The sequence below is a fragment of the Cydia amplana genome, chromosome 4 (assembly GCF_948474715.1).
Source record: "Cydia amplana chromosome 4, ilCydAmpl1.1, whole genome shotgun sequence".
NCBI lineage: Eukaryota > Metazoa > Arthropoda > Insecta > Lepidoptera > Tortricidae > Cydia > Cydia amplana.
In genome coordinates, this window is record NC_086072.1 from 20,920,919 (window position 1) to 20,939,384 (window position 18,466).

General features: G+C 39.4%; 2 protein-coding genes across 3 annotated transcripts; one reads left to right on the forward strand and one right to left on the reverse strand.

Annotated features, from left to right (window-relative positions):
- Window positions 1-494: 494 nt before the first annotated feature.
- On the reverse strand, window positions 495-18,245 carry LOC134647385 (cysteine-rich protein 2-binding protein). Of its 2 annotated transcripts, none has more exons than XM_063501732.1 (15): window positions 17,971-18,245; window positions 17,036-17,173; window positions 16,318-16,466; window positions 15,756-15,848; window positions 15,112-15,232; window positions 14,414-14,495; window positions 13,520-13,657; window positions 12,148-12,240; window positions 10,260-10,441; window positions 8,654-8,741; window positions 7,498-7,688; window positions 5,397-5,515; window positions 4,814-4,986; window positions 2,713-2,793; window positions 495-606 (listed from the first exon to the last, which is right to left on the reverse strand). In XM_063501732.1, the coding sequence occupies exons 1-15, from the start codon at window positions 18,180-18,182 to the stop codon at window positions 514-516; spliced, it is 1,953 nt and encodes a 650-aa protein (XP_063357802.1). In that variant the 5' UTR covers window positions 18,183-18,245; the 3' UTR covers window positions 495-513. The 2 variants fall into 2 exon arrangements, with proteins under 2 accessions (XP_063357802.1, XP_063357801.1); XM_063501731.1 differs by having other exon boundaries at window positions 14,414-14,498.
- LOC134647388 (transcriptional adapter 2A) lies at window positions 600-1,948 on the forward strand. Its single transcript, XM_063501736.1, has one exon. It carries the CDS (start codon window positions 616-618, stop codon window positions 1,912-1,914), a length of 1,299 nt encoding a protein of 432 aa, XP_063357806.1. The 5' UTR covers window positions 600-615; the 3' UTR covers window positions 1,915-1,948.
- Window positions 18,246-18,466: the final 221 nt, after the last annotated feature.

The following is an 18,466-nucleotide window of genomic DNA, read 5'->3' on the forward strand; positions in this document are numbered from 1 at the left end:
GCCTTGGGGCTACGGTATTAAGGTTTATTTTTGAATGGCCTTAGTAGCAGTGTGATAGCGTTGACTCGGCTCGGCGAGTTAGCGAATTGGCGATTCATTCGCCGAGTTAGCTAGTGGTCGAGTTGATTCGAATTAACTCATCTGTAGGCTGATTCGAATTATTCGAATCAGATAACTCGACTCGCCCATCGCTACAGAGGGGAAAGCCTGTTAATGGCTACTCCGTTTAGTTGTATCCTCCAAGGTTTAAATCGGCTATAGAATCAAATCGCCTCGGTTTCATGAAATCAAAGTTTGAATTTCCTTGATTCTTTTTGAAATAATGAAACTTGATTAGATTTATTTACAATAGCAACACAGGTACCTAACTGTCAGTAACACGTCAAAGTCGTTAATTAGTCATAGTCAGCTGTCAATTAATGGAAAAAATAGCTTGTGTTTATTGCATGGGGCGTGTTGTTTTTTCGCGAAAAAGTATAAAAAAACACAAAGAAATCAGCAAAATACATTTATTTATCTAGTGAGTCTTAGGAACAGTGCGTGGCGGCAACCTTTATAGTCGATGTCGTAGTATTTTTCGTAGAAATCCTGAATTAGCTCCTCCACCTGCGGACAATGATGTCGAACGATATTTTACTGACAAAATGCGCTGTTTGCGGTGAAAATCCTAATGAACCTTACATAGAATGCTGCGAGTGCGACGCTAGTTTGTGTACGAGCTGTTTCGCCACAGGACAAGAGGTGGGTCAACATAAAAATAACCATAAATACGCAGTGAGAAAAAACGACTTTCCGCTTTTCGACAATTGCAACTGGTCGTCTAAAGAAGAATGCAAGCTGCTGTCAGCCTTATCAACGTACGGGTATGGTAATTGGGAGGAGATATCCAAAATGGTGAACAGTAGATCGAAATTGGAATGTCACGAGCACTACAAGAAATATTACATAGAAAATGTGCAGTATAAAGAGCTTAAGCTGTTGCCAGAGACTGAACAGTCTTTATTTCCTAAGATAGTGACACCATATTTGTACAGTATGGATATTAGCACTAATCCACCGAGGAATAACCAGGGTGACCAGCATTTAGCCGGCTACAATGCACACCGGTCTGAATTCGAGCTCAGCTATGACCATAATGCAGAAAGCATATTCAATATTGAAGACACTTATTCCGATGATGAGAATGATGAATGCATGGATGCTCTAAAAGTGTCTTTATTAAGTGCTTTAAACACTAGATTAAGAGAAAGGCAAAGACGGTACGAAATAATTCAGAATCATGGTTTGATCAAGCCGAATAAACTCATATCTTGGGTGCAGAAGTTTGATAGGATTCTAACACGGCACAAGTCTGAACGGCTCTTGGCATTCATGCAGTTTATGACAGGTATGCAGTTTGATTCATTTATGGAGTCACTCAGCGTGGAAGCCGAGCTATTGCAACGGATAACAAAACTAATAGAGTACAGAAAGAACGGGATCAGAACACTGTACTGCGCTAGATTGTATAAAGAACTAAAGAAGGAACACGACATAGTGATTAAAGAACAAAAATATAATACGATGATAATGCAAAGGAAATTCGAGAGCCAATCACCAGTGAAAATGATTGGCAAAGCATGTTTCACAAAAGATTTGCAGGTCAAAAAGTATAAACGGCAAATGAACCCGTTGGAAATCATTGATTTACCAGGATTCCTTCACCTATCAGACTCGGAAAAGACGTTATGTTCAAATTTAAGGTTATATCCAAGGAACTACTTGGAAATCAAGGAGCAACTGATTGCAGAGAACAATAAGTTAGGGTACCTGAGATTGCTAGACGCTAGACGGATAGTGAAAATAGATGTAAACAAAACTAGGAAGATATATGATTATCTTATTACTGAAGGCTTTATTTATAAACCATTGTGAGTTAATATACTCTTTTATTTACATGATCTTTCCTGATGAAGAGTTTAGACTTTACCTTATTTTGTGCTGAGGACATTATGGTTTCCCTAAGTTCCTCAAGTCTTGTGCTCCAGGGTTGTTTGTATTTGTAGTTTAGAAACCGTACAGAATAAGTTTTTTTTTTAATAAAACTATTTTTCTAACTTGGGCAACTAGTGAAGTATTGTTTAAATCTAATACAAGATGCTAGTTTGTTTACTGTACTATACATCAGGGATGTTGCGGATGCCGATTTTTTGACATCCGCGGATGCGGATGCGGATTTTTAAAGGCTCACATCCGCGGATGCGGATGTCAAATAGGTACATAAAAAACGTCAAATATTACATTTTAGTAATTTTTATTTCAAAAAACCGGCCAAGTGCGAGTCGGACTCGCGTTCCAAGGGTTCCGTACATTAAGTCCCACTCACGCTCGACTGCTCATTTCTAATAGGTTTTTTTGGCTAATGACTAAATTACCTAGCAGTCTAGCACTTACGCCGATGCTAAGACGTTCCTGTACCGACTTGTTCGACATCCGCATCCGCATAAGCTCCGCATCGATTCTATGCGGATGCGGATGCAGATGCGGATGTTGAAAATAATGCGGAAGTTCCGCGGTTGCGGATGCGGATGTTCGCAACATCCCTGCTATACATAATAAACAAAAACTATAGCTGTAGCTTGATTCATATGAGCTTTTATGAAATTTGTAGGTACTAATCTGCCAATATTTTCATAAACAAGCTCCAACTCTAAAGGTACCAGTCATACTCACTTTGAAACCAAACTTCTGGTAGAGGAAGATGGAAGGATTCGTCGGCGAGACGTGCAGAGTGACATCCTTGCCTGTGCACGTCTGTAAGAGATGTATACTGGATCAACCAAATCTTGTTAGTAGTAAAAGGCGGCAAATTTGAAAAATCGCGGGTTAGCAACACTGTGTTCGAATAATTCCAAAATCGCGTGTCATCTGTGTGTTATCTGTGGAATGTGGATCGTGAATGACAGCCATCATCTTATTGTTTACATTCTGAATCGTTTCTATTTCAAGAGAAATTTCTGCTGTCACCATTAAATACCAAGATTATGCATGACCTCAAGCAAAGCTAAGGTGCCTACAATGTACAATCATGCTCGTTGACGGTAAACATTACTAAAATTTGAGGTTATGATAATTCACTCGAACTGACGTATGAAGGGCGGAAGAATAAACACGTTTTGGTTCGATGTACATTGCTGCTTTTGTTAGCGCAATTCTGCTCTTTGAGTGTTACATGGTGTTACCCTACTTTAATTTGCAGTACATTGCTACTGACAAGATTTGCTTGACGCACTATATTTAATTAACCTCAATAGAATCTCTACAAGTTCCACAACCAGCCGTGCGCTGTCTTTAAATTTTTATCCAAGGGATCTTGACTTGCTAGTACGAGGGGCGGCTGAAAAGTTCGCGGCGTTAGAAAAAAATGAAACAGAGTATTAAAGTAATTATTAATCGTTAGTAATGGCGGCAATATTTAACCTTTTCGACGCCATGTCAATCATAAAAGCTGTCACACTGACGCCACGTCACCGAAGTGTCAAAACTGAAATTGATCTTTATGCATATGCACGTAGGTCTATGTTGCTCTGTGATATGTGACCGATTAATCGGTCTTTGGCGTTGAACCTATGGTGCGGATATATCGGTCTGGCGGAGTGGTGTTACTATTTTCCGAAAATCGTTTTTTCCTTTTGCGATTTTTGCCATTCGCAAATTTTACCACTTTTTAATTTCTCAATAGGTTCCTTTCCCGATAGCATCTCTAACCAATTCGCATATTTTCCTATATATTTATTTTTCAATAGATTATTTCCATAACAGGATTTCTAACCATTCGCATAATTTCCCGCTATATTTCGTTTGTTTACAATCACTAAAGAGTGTCATCAAAGAGAGCCTAGTTAGGTACGACAACGAGCGAAGCGAGGAGGAGTGTGTTAGGTGAACTGTGACCAAAACAGTGCGCGAAGCCGAGCGAGCGAAGCGAGAGTGCCGCGGTAGCGGCTGGCAGAACCAACATATTTTATTGAACAATATTGATTTACATTACAGATACTAAGAAAAGTTATCCAAACTATTCGAATGGTTTGAAAACGTATCAGGAAAATAAGCTATTGAAATATAATTATAATAGGAAAATATGCGAATTGGTTAAAAATGCTTCCGGGAAAGGGAGCTAGTGAGAAAGAATAAAATGGTAAATTTTGCGTATGGAAATATTGCTTCCAGTAAAATTCGATTTTCGGGAAATAATCGCTACTCTCCATTGGCGTCTAAAAGATTAATGAATGGCGCACGTAGCCCTAAGCATAGAGAAATATAGTAAGACAAGAGTGCTCACTCCATACATCAGTTCAGACTATTAATTTCAGTGTCTACATCTAGCATCGAGTAACGGAACTATCAGTACTGCTACTTGACAATAGATGTAGCACCGACCGGAAAGTCTTATCTCAACAGCATAAGACTTTCCGGTCGGTGCTACATCTATTGTCAAGTAGCAGTACTGATAGTTCCGCTACTCGATGCTAGATGCTAATAGTCTTTTTGGCAGGGATCGGAACCGGTTTTTTGCAAAAACATAGAAATAAACCATATTTCTCGAATTATTTTATACTCGAAATGTAGCACTCAGTTGTGTTTGTAGGTTACGACTTCGTATTATTAGATTGCCCAATTAGAAATGAAGTAATTAGCAAAGAACGAAAAAATACCGTTTCCGTTCCCATACAAAAAATACCGGTATCCGATCCCTGCTTTTTGGTACTAAAACTGATGTATGGAGTGAGCACTCTATGTATTTTTTTCTCTATGCCCTAAGTGTGGTACCAACCTGTAGCAAGTGATATAACATGAAAGTGGCGATGCCAGCTCTTCTCCACTCAGGCCGTAGTAGTATGAAGGATATGTATGCCACATCAGCCGGTACTAAAAACGCGAACCCGATGATAAGTCGCTTGTATGTCACTACACAACTGAATTCAGGGTATTCCAGCGCTTCGGTCACTGAAAAAAAAATTTTTTTTTGACGGGTAAAAACTCTGGCATGTACCTGTGTTATATGTGGTGTGGACGCACGTATGAATAGTCAATGGACGCAAGCGTCAGTTTGTAATGTACGAGTTTATATGGACTATGTCACTCACAGTCTATGCCGGGCCAGAAGAACTGCGCGCACAGATTGTTGACGGCTGCTATGTGGTGTGGACGCATGTATGAATAGTCTATGGACGCGAGCGTCAGTTTGTAATGTATGAGTTTGTATGGACTATGTCACTCACAGTCTATCCCGGGCCAGAAGAACTGTGCACACAGATTGTTGACGGCTGCTATGTGGTGTGGACGCACGTATGAATAGTCTATGGACGCGAGCGTCAGTTTGTAATGTATGAGTTTGTATGGACTATATCACTCACAGTCTATCCCGGGCCAGAAGAACTGTGCACACAGATTGTTGACGGCTGCTATGTGGTGTGGACGCACGTATGAATAGTCTATGGACGCGTGCGGCGGCAGTTTGTAATCTGGGACTTTCCTGAAACAAGTAAAAAGTTTTAAAAACTTTAACCTTTCTCAGGAACTATACCATCGTTTTCACCCTTGGAGGATATACCCAAACGGATTTTTTACTCATACTTACTCATATAAAATCACGTTTGTTGTATGGGAGCCCCACTTAAATATCTATTATATTCTGTTTTTAGTATTTGCTGTTATAGCGGCAACATAAATACATCATCTGTGCATGCAACAGCTATAAAAGGTTCATGATATACAGCCTGGTGACTGACAGACGGACAGAAGGGCAGCGGAAAAACCTCTTTATTACCTGTTTGCTTTTACAAGCAGTTCATCAGTGACTTGTAACCACAAGGGCTTGCTTTCACAATCCCTCCTTATGAACGGTTTGAGTAAAGCGTTGGTGTACGCAGAACGGAACGGGGAAGGCTCGACGTGGACCGAATACTTAACAATTACGATAATTTCATGTGGGAATTCCCACAAAACATGTTTTTTTACAGGAAAAACTACACGTACCTGTTGGCTTTCTTTAGCAGTTCATCACTGACTCGTAACCATAGAGGCTTGCTTTCACAATCTCTCCTTATGAACGGTTTGAGCAAAGCGTTGGTGTACGCAGAACGGAACGGCGAAGGCTCAATGTGGACCGATTACTTAACAATTACTTATGATAATTTCTATGTGGGAAATGGGAATGCCTCCAAAACATGTTTTTACAGGAAAAACTACACGTACCTGTTGGCTTTCTTCAGCAGTTCATCAGTAACCACAGGGGCTTGCTTTCACAATCTCTCCTTATGAACGGTTTGAGCAAAGCGTTGGTGTACGCAGAACGGAACGGCGAAGGCTCGATGTGGACCGATTACTTAACAATTACTTATGATAATTTCTATGTGGGAAATGGGAATGCCTCCAAAATATGTTTTTATAGGAAAAACTTCACGTACCTGTTAGCTTTTGTAAGGAGTTCATCAGTGACTCGTAACCACAGGGGCTTGCTTTCACAATCCCTCCTTATGAACGGTTTGAGCAAAGCGTTGGTGTACGCGGAACGGAACGGCGAAGGCTCAATGTGGACCGATTACTTAACAATTACTTATGATAATTTCTATGTGGGAAATGGGAATGCCTCCAAAATATGTTTTTATAGGAAAAACTTCACGTACCTGTTAGCTTTTGTAAGGAGTTCATCAGTGACTCGTAACCACAGGGGCTTGCTTTCACAATCCCTCCTTATGAACGGTTTGAGCAAAGCGTTGGTGTACGCGGAACGGAACGGCGAAGGCTCAATGTGGACCGATTACTTAACAATTACTTATGATAATTTCTATGTGGGAAATGGGAATGCCTCCAAAATATGTTTTTATAGGAAAAACTTCACGTACCTGTTAGCTTTTGTAAGGAGTTCATCAGTGACTCGTAACCACAGAGGCTTGCTTTCACAATCCCTCCTTATATATGAACGGTTTGAGTAAAGCGTTGGTGTACGCGGAACGGAACGGGGAAGACTCGATATAGACCGAATACATGACAAAGGAAGAAAATAATTATAGGAAATTGCTATATTAGATAATAAAAACCTATTTATTACCTATTGGCTTTCTTCAGCAGTTCATCAGTAACTCGTAACCACAGGGGTTTGCTTTCACAATCCCTCCTTATGAACGGTTTGAGTAAAGCGTTGGTGTACGCGGAACGGAACGGGGAAGACTCGATATAGACCGAATACATGACAAAGGAAGAAAATAATTATAGGAAATTGCTATATTAGATAATAAAAACCTATTTATTACCTATTGGCTTTCTTCAGCAGTTCATCAGTAACTCGTAACCACAGGGGTTTGCTTTCACAATCCCTCCTTATGAACGGTTTGAGTATAGCGTTGGTGTACGCGGAACGGAACGGGGAAGGCTCGATATAGACCGAATACATGACAAAGGAAGAAAATAATTATAGGAAATTGCTATATTAGATAATAAAAACCTATTTATTACCTATTGGCTTTCTTCAGCAGTTCATCAGTGACTCGTAACCACAGAGGCTTGCTTTCACAATCCCTCCTTATGAACGGTTTGAGTAAAGCGTTGGTGTACGCAGAACGGAACGGGGAAGGCTCGATGTGGGAGAGCACGGTGACTGCGTACGTTGTGTCCAGGATGGTGCCACATAGGTTGTCATGGAGGTACTGGAATTAAAAAGTTTTTGGAAAAAAAATCATTTTTGGTACAAGCTTTTATCGCTGACTGTACTTTTTGAAGTGAAAACTTCTTTAGCGGCGCTGGGCACTTTTTGAGGTGGGGAAAAAATGATAAACTCGAGACAGCGTAAGGCGATCACGTGACCGTAAGGTTTAGATGGCATTTAAATCAATAAAGAAAAACTCAATGACATAATTCAATAAAGCTACATCTTGATGAAATCGCTAATAAAAGTGAACTCTATTACTGGTGAATAAAACTCAAAATATCATGACCCAAATATATTTAGATGCGAGGTCTGCAAGGTAATTTTACAATTTCTATTTGAATTAACGCTACAAATTTGAATTTCGAATTTTAAACAAACTCACTGACCAGCAATTTCGGAACTAAAGTTTTTCAATAGAAAGCAGGATGGGTCAATTATACATAGTGCTGCAGACATTTTGGACTAGTCATTGAGTTTTCACTTCTATCGGCACTCCCGGAGTGCAACCCGTTGTTTTTTTTTTTAGGACTGACAACTATCCAGACAATTCTAAGAACCCCTAACACAATTAGGTTGTGTTGTTTCACCACAGAGTTCCTATGGCTACCTCCTGTCTCTATCATCAGATCAGCTCGATGGTACCATTAATATTGCATTGTTACCCGACTTACATAAGACGTATGAAAATTTTCAGCTTCATTGGAAGTCGGAAAATGGGTCAAATTTAGCTTGCAAGATTTGATCCGTATAAACATAGTTAGGTACATATTTACAAAGCTTGTAAACAGTCAATTTAACTAGACTTATAATTGCAGATGGCGAGACCCTTTGATATTTTAACAAATTTAACACATATCAATGAAAGAATAAGGATCAAAGTCAAATGGCGTTCTAAGTTTTAACCATGTGTCGAAAGATGGCAGTATTTTAACAATACGCCTCTATTTTAAATTGTCTTTGTACCGATCTCTGAAACCTGTCGAGCACTCGTTCCACGCTGGTGACAGCTTGAACCTCTTCTGGCACTTGGCCTGACAGCATTTTGACAGCCCTGTAACAACAAATTCGATATCAGATTTCTAGCTTTTTAGGGTTCCGTAGCCAAATGGCAAAAAACGGAACCCTTATAGATTCGTCATGTCTGTCTGTCTGTCCGTCTGTCTGTCCGTCCGTATGTCACAGCCACTTTTCTCCGAAACTATAAGAACTATACTGTTGAAACTTGGTAAATAGATGTATTCTGTGAACCGCATTAAGATTTTCACACAAAAATAGAAAAAAACAATAAATTTTTGGGGTTCCCCATACTTCGAACTGAAACTCAAAAATTTTTTTTCATCAAACCCGTTTCGTGTGGGGTATCTATGGATAGGTCTTCAAAAATGATATTGGGGTTTCTAATATCATTTTTTTCTAAACTGAATAGTTTGCGCCAGAGACACTTCCAAAGTGGTAAAATGTGTGTCCCCCCCCCCCTGTAACTTCTAAAATAAGAGAATGATAAAACTAAAAAAAATATATGATGTACATTACCATGTAAACTTCCACCGAAAATTGGTTTGAACGAGGTCTAGTAAGTAGTTTTTTTTTAATACGTCATAAATCGCCTAAATACGGAACCCTTCATGGGCGAGTCCGACTCGCACTTGGCCGCTTTTTTTATATTACGTCAGTGGCAAACAAGCATATAGCCCATTTGTGATGCCCTTGAGGCGCCACATGCGAGTTGCTAACCCTTAAAAAACCTGAACGCTCCTTTTATTATGAGCATATTCTACAACTAGAACGTTCGCGGGAACAAATTTAATTTTGACGCTTCTATTTGACTTTAAATCTTGTTTTTATATACCAGACTAGCGACCCGCCCCGGTTTTGCACGGGTTAACAAATTATACATAAAGCTTCCTCTTGAGTCACTCTATCTATTAAAAAAAACGCATCAAAATCCGTTGCGTAGTTTTAAAGATCTAAGCATACATAGAGACAGACAGCGGGAAGCGACTTTGTTTTATACTATGTAGTGATGAGCTGAAAGTGTATTATACACCGTGTTTTTTTTTTATTTCCGTTAATTTCAAGGGTGCATTCCTGAGCTGAAATCAAGTAACTTTCTCAAAGACACCGATATTCTAATTAACTCCATTTCGGAGATAATCAATAATTTATTTTTTTCCTATAAGGCCTCTACAAGCGTGTACACTTGCCTGAGGGCCGGTTTACATATTTATTAGTGTTTAGAATGAGTTCATACATTTGCTACTAAACTTAAGTACAATCTCGGTCAATCGATGTTCGAAATGACATTGATATGTCACAGATTTCAAATGCTTGGTTGAGTTAAATGTAATGCCCGTGTTACAACAACGCTATATGCTATATTTAATTACTTTTTAATTTTAATTTTTTTTTGTAAAAAAGCAAAAAAAATATTTTCTTTTTTTTAATTAACTATGCCATTTAGTTATCTTAAACGTACTTAACCATACCCCGAAGTTAACGGAATTCAATAAAAACACGGTGTATAGGTAAAGATATAAAAATAAAAATACAAGTTTCCTTATAGACTTACTTGTCCATATCGAAGACAGGCAGCCTCTTATGCCTTTTAAGGCGGCGCAGCGCCAATTTGGCCCTCAGTCTGTGGAGATGGGCCCTTTTCCTGGGGTCCTTCACTTTGGGGATCAGGTTCTCAACTTGTTTCAGCAGTTGGACCTCTTCGTATTGTGTTAGCTCGACTAGATCTTTTTGTACCTGAAATTTGAGTAAAACCTTGATTTTTGTGTTTATACACTCTCAAAGATGATGAAGACGTAGAAAGGGAACGCAGAGCACTATCGGTTAGGGGTAACATGTTGTCACGCAGGTTTGCACGCTGTTCCCGCGAGGTCAAAATTACTCTATTTAAAACGTACTGCCAAAACCTGTACACGTGCAACCTGTGGAGCAACTACACCAAAAAAACCTTTAGTGCTCTGCGTGTCCAGTACAACAACGCCTTCAGGGGTTTGTTGGGGCTGCCCTGGCGATGCAGCGCGTCAGCAATGTTCGCCGAGTGGGCACAGACGGCTTCCACGCAGTGCTGCGTAAGAGGGTAGCGTCCCTGTGGCAACGCGTGCGGGGCAGCACCAACACACTCCTGAACGTGATTGCGGAAAGGGTCGATAGCCCTCTTATAACTCACTGGATCTCAATACATGTAAGATCCAATGAGCATTATATATTTTACTAACATTAACGTTTATTTTTATAGTTTATAGTTTTAGTTTTTATTTTATTTTTCTTTTCTTTTCTTTGTTACCTACTAATATAGTTTTGTAGACAAAAATATGGATACCTGGTGTCTGAAATAAATATTTTCATTTTCATTTTTTTTTCATTTTTCATTATGTGTTACAATTACCTACAGGGACCCGTTTCTCAAAAGTTCGTAACTTGTAATACAAGTGGAAGTCCCTTTCTAACAAAAGCTGTCAAAAAGTGACATCCGATCCGCTTGTATTACAAGTTACAATCTTTTGAGAAACGGGCCCCAGATGTAATAGATATTTTTTTACATCGTATTTTCATGGTAACGTAACTAACGTATCTTGCTATTTCAGTCATGCAGTCTCGGTACAAAATCTACTGAGGTTAACTGAAGTAGCATGAAAAATACGAACTCTTCCGAGAAAATACGATGGAAAATAATTATCCACTAAAGTGTCATTCAATAGAACTTGCGAACTATGTAAACAAAAGTTACTAGTAATTTGACATTCAGTATCAATTTTAGTATGGCGGTTTGTTTACATAGTTAGCAAGTTCTATTGAATGAATCTGTCGTGATGTACCGACTAATATGGCCTATTGATAATACGACTAATCGGCATTCGAATGGCTAATACCGGTATGAACTTTTTTTTTGTTAGCCTATGTGTGTGTCCCACTGCTGGGCAAAGGCCTCCCCTCTCCTTTTCCAATCCTCCCTGCGCTGAGCAAGATTCCGCCAATCCAAGAATGCATCCAAGTCGTCCCGCCATCTCTTTCTCGGTCTGCCTCTGGTATGAAGCAGGGATGTTGCGAATATCCGCATCCGCATCCGCAACCGCGGAACTTCCGCATTATTTTCAACATCCGCATCCGCATCCGCATAAAATCGATGCGGATTTAATGCGGATGCGGATGTGGAACAGGTCGGTACAGGAACGTCTTCGCATCGGCGTAAGTGCTAGACTGCTAGGTAATTTAGTCATTAACCAAAAAAACCTATTAGAAATGAGCAGTCAAGCGTGAGTGGGACTTTAGTACGGAACCCTTGGAACGCAAGTCCGACACGCACTTGGCCGGTTTTATGAAATAAAAATTACTAAAATGTAATATTTGACGTTTTTTTATGTACCTATCTTGACATCCGCATCCGCATTCGCGGATGTGAGCCTTTAAAAATCAGCATCCGCATCCGCAAAGTATGAACTTACCTCATATTTCTCTTGTTCGACCCACGGTAAATCCAAGCTGTTCGGTTCTTTGGAAAACATGGACTCTCTCGTCAATTCTCGCTTCTCCTCAACCTTAAACACATAAAAAGGTAAACTGAAATAAATGTCATATACTCAGAAAAAGTGACCCAAGCCTCTAGTGCCCCAGGCTGGAATCGAACCAGCGTCCTCTGCTATCGCGGCAGGTGCCTGTTACCTCTCTTAGGTGTGTTACATAAAAAGGTATTTCATCATCATCATATCAGCCCTTTATCGCCCACTGCTGAGCATAGCCTCTCTTCTAGTACGCCACTTGTTCGGGTAAAAAGGTTTAAGGTATGTATTTACAAAAAAAGGTAAAAGGTGTAACAATTTTGTGCCTATTTTAAGACCATTTGTAAACATATGACTGCAAATGAACCATTTGTATTTATTGTGTTTGTGTTTACAATCAAGCTCATCGTAAATACACCACAAACAATACAATGCGGTGAATGCCTTTTCTTCTAAATTTTTTGAGGAGTGGATTCTTTTCCCTATATTGCGTTCAATTGAAGTATATCTTCTCGGGTTTGTCTTCAGGCTCGGGTTGGTCGGGTTGACTAGTGTCCCCATACGCTACGGAAGTCCGAGTCGATGTAGATAGATCGTCTGGCGGATTATTTTGTGCCTTTTTTTTCGGTAAGACGCTGCGAGAGTCCGAGTCATAGTAGAGTGTCTGATGTAGGTACTATTTTAAACCTACCCTCTTCTTCTCGGGTTTTTCTTCAGGCTCGGGTGGCTCGGGTCTGTGTGGGGAGACGCTGCGATAGTCTGAATCATAGTAGGGTCACAAAATAGATACAGTACAGAAATCAATCTACATACAAAGTGCGCTCGAGCAACGCACACATAGACACTGCTCACAGACACGATATCTCGGACCGGTTGGGACCGGTGCGAGCGCGAGTGCCATCCGCTTGAGACACGCATCTGTGAACTTTTTTGTGCAATAATGGAGAAACAAAAAAAAGTTATTATAACTGTTCAGTGGACGGTTGTTTAAATTCAACATTAAACGGTGAATTGTCGTTTTTTAAGCTATACCAGTGGTTTCAGAGAGGTAAGTAGGTACCTATCTGCATGTATTTTCTGCATGCATGGTTCGTTTTAACGTTAAACAGAACAGTTAGGTAGGTAGGTAAGCACCCCGCCCCGGCCACTACTAGATACGAGTGCCACTACCACGATAGTTTTTTGTGCATAAATCATAGTTGACAACCCTAGAGCGACCGCCGAGCGTAGGTATGAAAAGTGAAGTACATACATGTGATTGACTTCTGTACTGTATCTATTTTGTGGTAGGGTGTCTGATGTACTATTTTGAACCTACCCTCTTTTTCTCGGGTTTTTCTTCAGGCTCGGGTGGCTCGGGTTGCGGCTCGGGTCTGTGCGGGGAGACGCTGGCAGAGTCCGAATCGTAGTAGGTCGTCTGGTGCGCCGGCACGGAGTGTACGCTTGATGAGTCGCTCTGGAGATACTTGTAAGAAAATTTCACATTAGATTTTTGCTCATTTACCTACAGTACCTACAAAGTTGCGGTTACAAAACAACACGTAAATTTGGGAATACTTTACAAAAAAAAAATTAAAAAACACGTCTGCAGTTTAAAAGCGAACTGATAACCTAAAAATAAATTTAGTTATGTTAGTTACTCAACTTAATGAATGTAAATTAGAATATAAGTGTTCAGTCAGGGTCATAAACAGCAAATGCAAAAGTTTAGGCTCATTTATTAGGATCGTGACTGTACCGTATATTTTATTTCAATTGCAGTCGGGGACCTTGATGTCACCCGGGATGACGTAAGGATGCTAATGATATATCGTACATCTAAATCGGTTAAGGCATTCTGAAGTTATCGTGGAATAAAGAAACTCACATAAATACTTAAATATATACATACAAACATGAACGCTGAAAACAATACTCTTTTTGTTTGGGCAGTCGTGTAATAAAGAGAAAATTTCGTTTTCGTTAAAAAATAGGCTAAATATGATCACACGATTTTTGGACAACCCCTTGAGAGAAATTTCGCAATTATTTTTTTTTTATATAGTTCGTCAAAGAACTGTCTCATTTCAAACATAGACAAAGAGAATCATACTATCTTTGTCTTACACTAGTACTAGCACCCAAAAGACAAGGATATTATGACTATTATGAGTGTATTTTTCCTGGTTCTTACTGACTGACACATTGGTTTGACCAACTATAATGTAGTTACCGGGAGTACGTAGCGCGGTACGAAGTCGAACCGCGCGTCATCCGAGCATGAGCCTTCCGCAGTCTCTTCCACCGCCGATTGTCTGCTATAAACAAATAACCAAAATTAAAAATTTAACCCCCCCCCCCCTTCAAACGGCTGAACAGATTTTCATGAAACATGGCTAAGAACACTCGGGATAAAATTATCTATGACACAAAAAAAACTAAACGAAAATCGGTTCACGCGTTTGGGAGCTACGATACCACAGACAGATACCCAGATACACAGACAGATACGTTAAACTTATAACACCCCTCTCTTTTTGCGTCGGGGGTTAATAAAATACACGCTTTTGTTACACTTAGGGCCACTTGCAGTATTCACTAAATCGGGGTTAACCGGTTACACTTGGAGTTACCATGGTTACCAGTACGATTTGACACTGGGTTAACGATGTAACCGCTTAACACCGGGTTAGTGGGATGGTGCAACTGTCAACATGACAACATTGTCAATCCTAGAGTGCTTGCACATTATACTTACTTTACTCTGATGTTGATGATGATAGTTGCATTAGACTGCACGATTGGCTCGAATTCGTGAGTGACACCGCTGAACTAATCCCATTCCTAGTGTCCGTAAGCCCCTTTTTTAGATTATACCTATATCAATGACTCTAAAATAAGATATTGTAATCGTAATGAGATATATCTAACCTGGAGTCTGCTTCAAGTTGGTCGTAGAAACTGGTTCCGTAGTCGAGATCTAGTTTACGTTGCTTGGCCGGTCTCTCGACGATAATCTGAGGTTCCTCGTTTCTTAGGTATTCCTTGTAGCCTAGGTACACAAAAAATACAAATTAAAAAATAGAAATGCCTAGTAGAGTCATAGCATATGTTGTTACTATTAGCAGCGAAATAGTTATTTGTACAACTAAATAACTTTGATCTCGTGTAGTTCACAAAACTTTTCACCTCAGCAGTGAGAATATATTAGAGAACCCGAAAAATGTATTCCTTCTTCATCACTTACCTCTATTCACTCATGTTTTCTTAAGATATGCCAACAATTAAATTTTCACCTCAGCATCTCGAACAAGGGTACTTTGCTACTTAAAAACAGTGAGCAAAATCGAATTTTGCTCACTGAGTGAGCAAAATCGCATTTTGCTCATTTTGTCTCACTCAGTGAGCAAAATGCGATTTTGCTCACTGTTTTTAAGTAGCAAAGTACCCTTGTTCGAGCTGCTGAGGTGAAAAGAATATATTACTTCTTCAAAAAATGGAACCTGAAAAGTAACTTTTAGTTTATTTAAATAAACACTTTTTAAACAACGATTAAGTCGTATAAGCCTCATTACCCATTTCGATGACCTTCTCGGAGAACATGGTGATGTCGAGCGGCACCTGTCCCCGGGGCCGGCCTTTTGGCTTGTCTCTCGCTATTTCTTGGACTGGAAATGATTAATAGTATTTTATGCAACCGTTGTTTAAGAGAGGTCAAAAAAGTCGAGTGGCGTGAATAATATTTGAGCTGTTCCGCGCCGGCTCGGCCATATTGCTATACAGTCAGCTTCAAATGGATAGTAACAGCCAAAGTAGCGATATATATCGTAACACATATGTTTGTTACCATAGAAATAAGGATAAGTATAGATTTAAACTTTCACGATTTTAACACATTATTAAATTGTATACAATGGGACTTAATCGCGTATTTAAGTTTTAAGATTTACCTCCGACGTTTCGAGGACGGCGTTGTCCCCGTGGTCTCGGAGAAGACTGGCTAAAGTTGACATCAACATCTAACCGCGCGTGTTTTTCGAACTACCCGCACTTGGTCTTGTTTATCAGCATAATAGGTTTAGATAATTTGGCTGTCATTATTCAATGGATACTGACTGTACAATGAGAGTGTCTTACTGATATGTGAAGCGACTGCTGGCGAGAAAGCGTGCTGTAGCTGCCACCAGCCTGTCTCTCCCAGTACAGTTGAGCCGGAGCGGAAAATTATATTGCTGTACACCGAGAGGGAGCCGGCTATAGTGCCCACCCAGTTCTTTTTCTGTTTGCTGAAAAAATAACCAGAATCTCATTTTAAATGCACTGTCAGCAGCAGAAGTGGCTTAGAAGGCCAGGTGTTACAAATTACAAATACTCTTTATTTCACACCTCAATAAAAAAAACGATACAAAAAGGAAACAGAAACACAAGCAGAGGTAAACAACAGGCGGTCCGAGGTGTTCGACATGATCTTGACTTTATTATTAAGAGAATAAGAGTGTGTCAAGGTAATTTTGAACACCTCGCACACTAAGCAACTTCTGCTGCTGACTGTACTGTCTTTACTCCATTATGGGTAAAAATAAAATAAATTAAAAGGAGTAAAGTTATCCCAAAGAGAAAATTTTGCAGGCAAGGAAAAAATTTGGGGCCATAAGTCCAAAATTTTTTCCTTGCCTGCAAAATTTGAAGAAATGAAGCTATAATAATAATAATAAAAGTCCAAAATGATACTTTTTATTTAAATATGGAAAAGCACAAATATTGAAATTTGAAGAAAGTCATAGAAGTATACAAGACATGGAGATAGTAAATTTTTAAAATTTGATTATTGTGACTTGACTTTAAATATACTTACAATTGTGGATCAAATAATATGCCCCAGTTGCGGTCAATGAAGGAACAGATGTGTGTCTTGTAGTGGAAGAACCCATGGTTGCTGATGCCATATGCGTTGGTGGTGAGATGGTGCAGCGTCAGCAGAATCACACTGACCCTGAAGAAAAAGTTAAATAAGTAAATATTAAAATCTTACTGCTTATAAAAATACACAATTTTTCTATGACTGAACACAGCACCGGCCCAAGTACTTGATCAGGGTAGAGCGAGATTAAGTTTTGGCGCTCCATGCTTAATAAAGTTCCGTAGTTAGTGTCTGCTTTTTCTAGATGTTTGTTTTCACAGTATTTGCTATTATGGCGCCCCCCTACCATTTGGCGCCTAGAGTGGCCGTTCCACTTGCTCTAACCCTAGATCTGGCCCTGACTGAACAAATCGGAATTGGATCCATGTAACAGATCAAAACATAGCTGAGACTTGAAATGAACTACATTTAGGGTCATTGTGTCAGTTCACCATCCAGTGCCTGTATCCGTCCACTTGGCGTAGTTTCCACAAAGAATGGTGTATAAATTCAAGAATTGCGTATAATCTGAATATATAGGTATATATTCAAATTATACACAATTCTTTGTGGCAACTACCCCAAATGGACAGACACAATGACCCTATTTGCTTAACATTATGTACAGATATATCATCCATCCATACCATCTGTATAGTCAATAGTATTATGTCCAGATAATGTCTGTTAAAAATGTACTTTAATATTTTCATGGATCATGGGAGTATTATATTTATATCATCACTTCCAATTTCCATATGACTTTGTTTTGTGTCTGTTGCATCAATAAATTTGGTGCTTTGTAGAGTGGCACGCAATTAAAAATGTTTTATCACGACCAGTAATGACAGACCAAGTTGGAACTGAAAAACACTTGTAAATATACTTACCATGGAAATCTGTTCCTTATAAACAATTCCTTCTTATTCGGAGAGCATTCCTTACAGGTGAAATCGAAGAAAACATCGCAAGCTAAGTTTCCCGGTGTACCTTGCCGCCGCAAACAAGTTAAATGTACGAAACATATACACGTATCACAGATCAGCCCGGGCCCGTATTGCTTGTCCTCTGGCTCGTTACAGTACTTGCAAATTGTTGTCATTGTTCATAAAACACTAAAATAAAGTGAGTTAATTTGATTTGTTATGTTTTACGATGTAAGACGATATTGTTTTGGTTTTCAAGAACATAACCCCAAAATCAATCTGTCAATGTCACTGAAATGAAATTTGCGTTTTGATAGTGCATCACTGAATATTTTTGGTACAAATCTTGGTTTTTTAAAAATAAAGTAGACCGTTTAAATAAGTATAGTCTGGCAAACACAATTTTTCAGTCAGTAAGAACCTGGAAAATTATACTCATCCCTTTCTATAGTACTTTAGT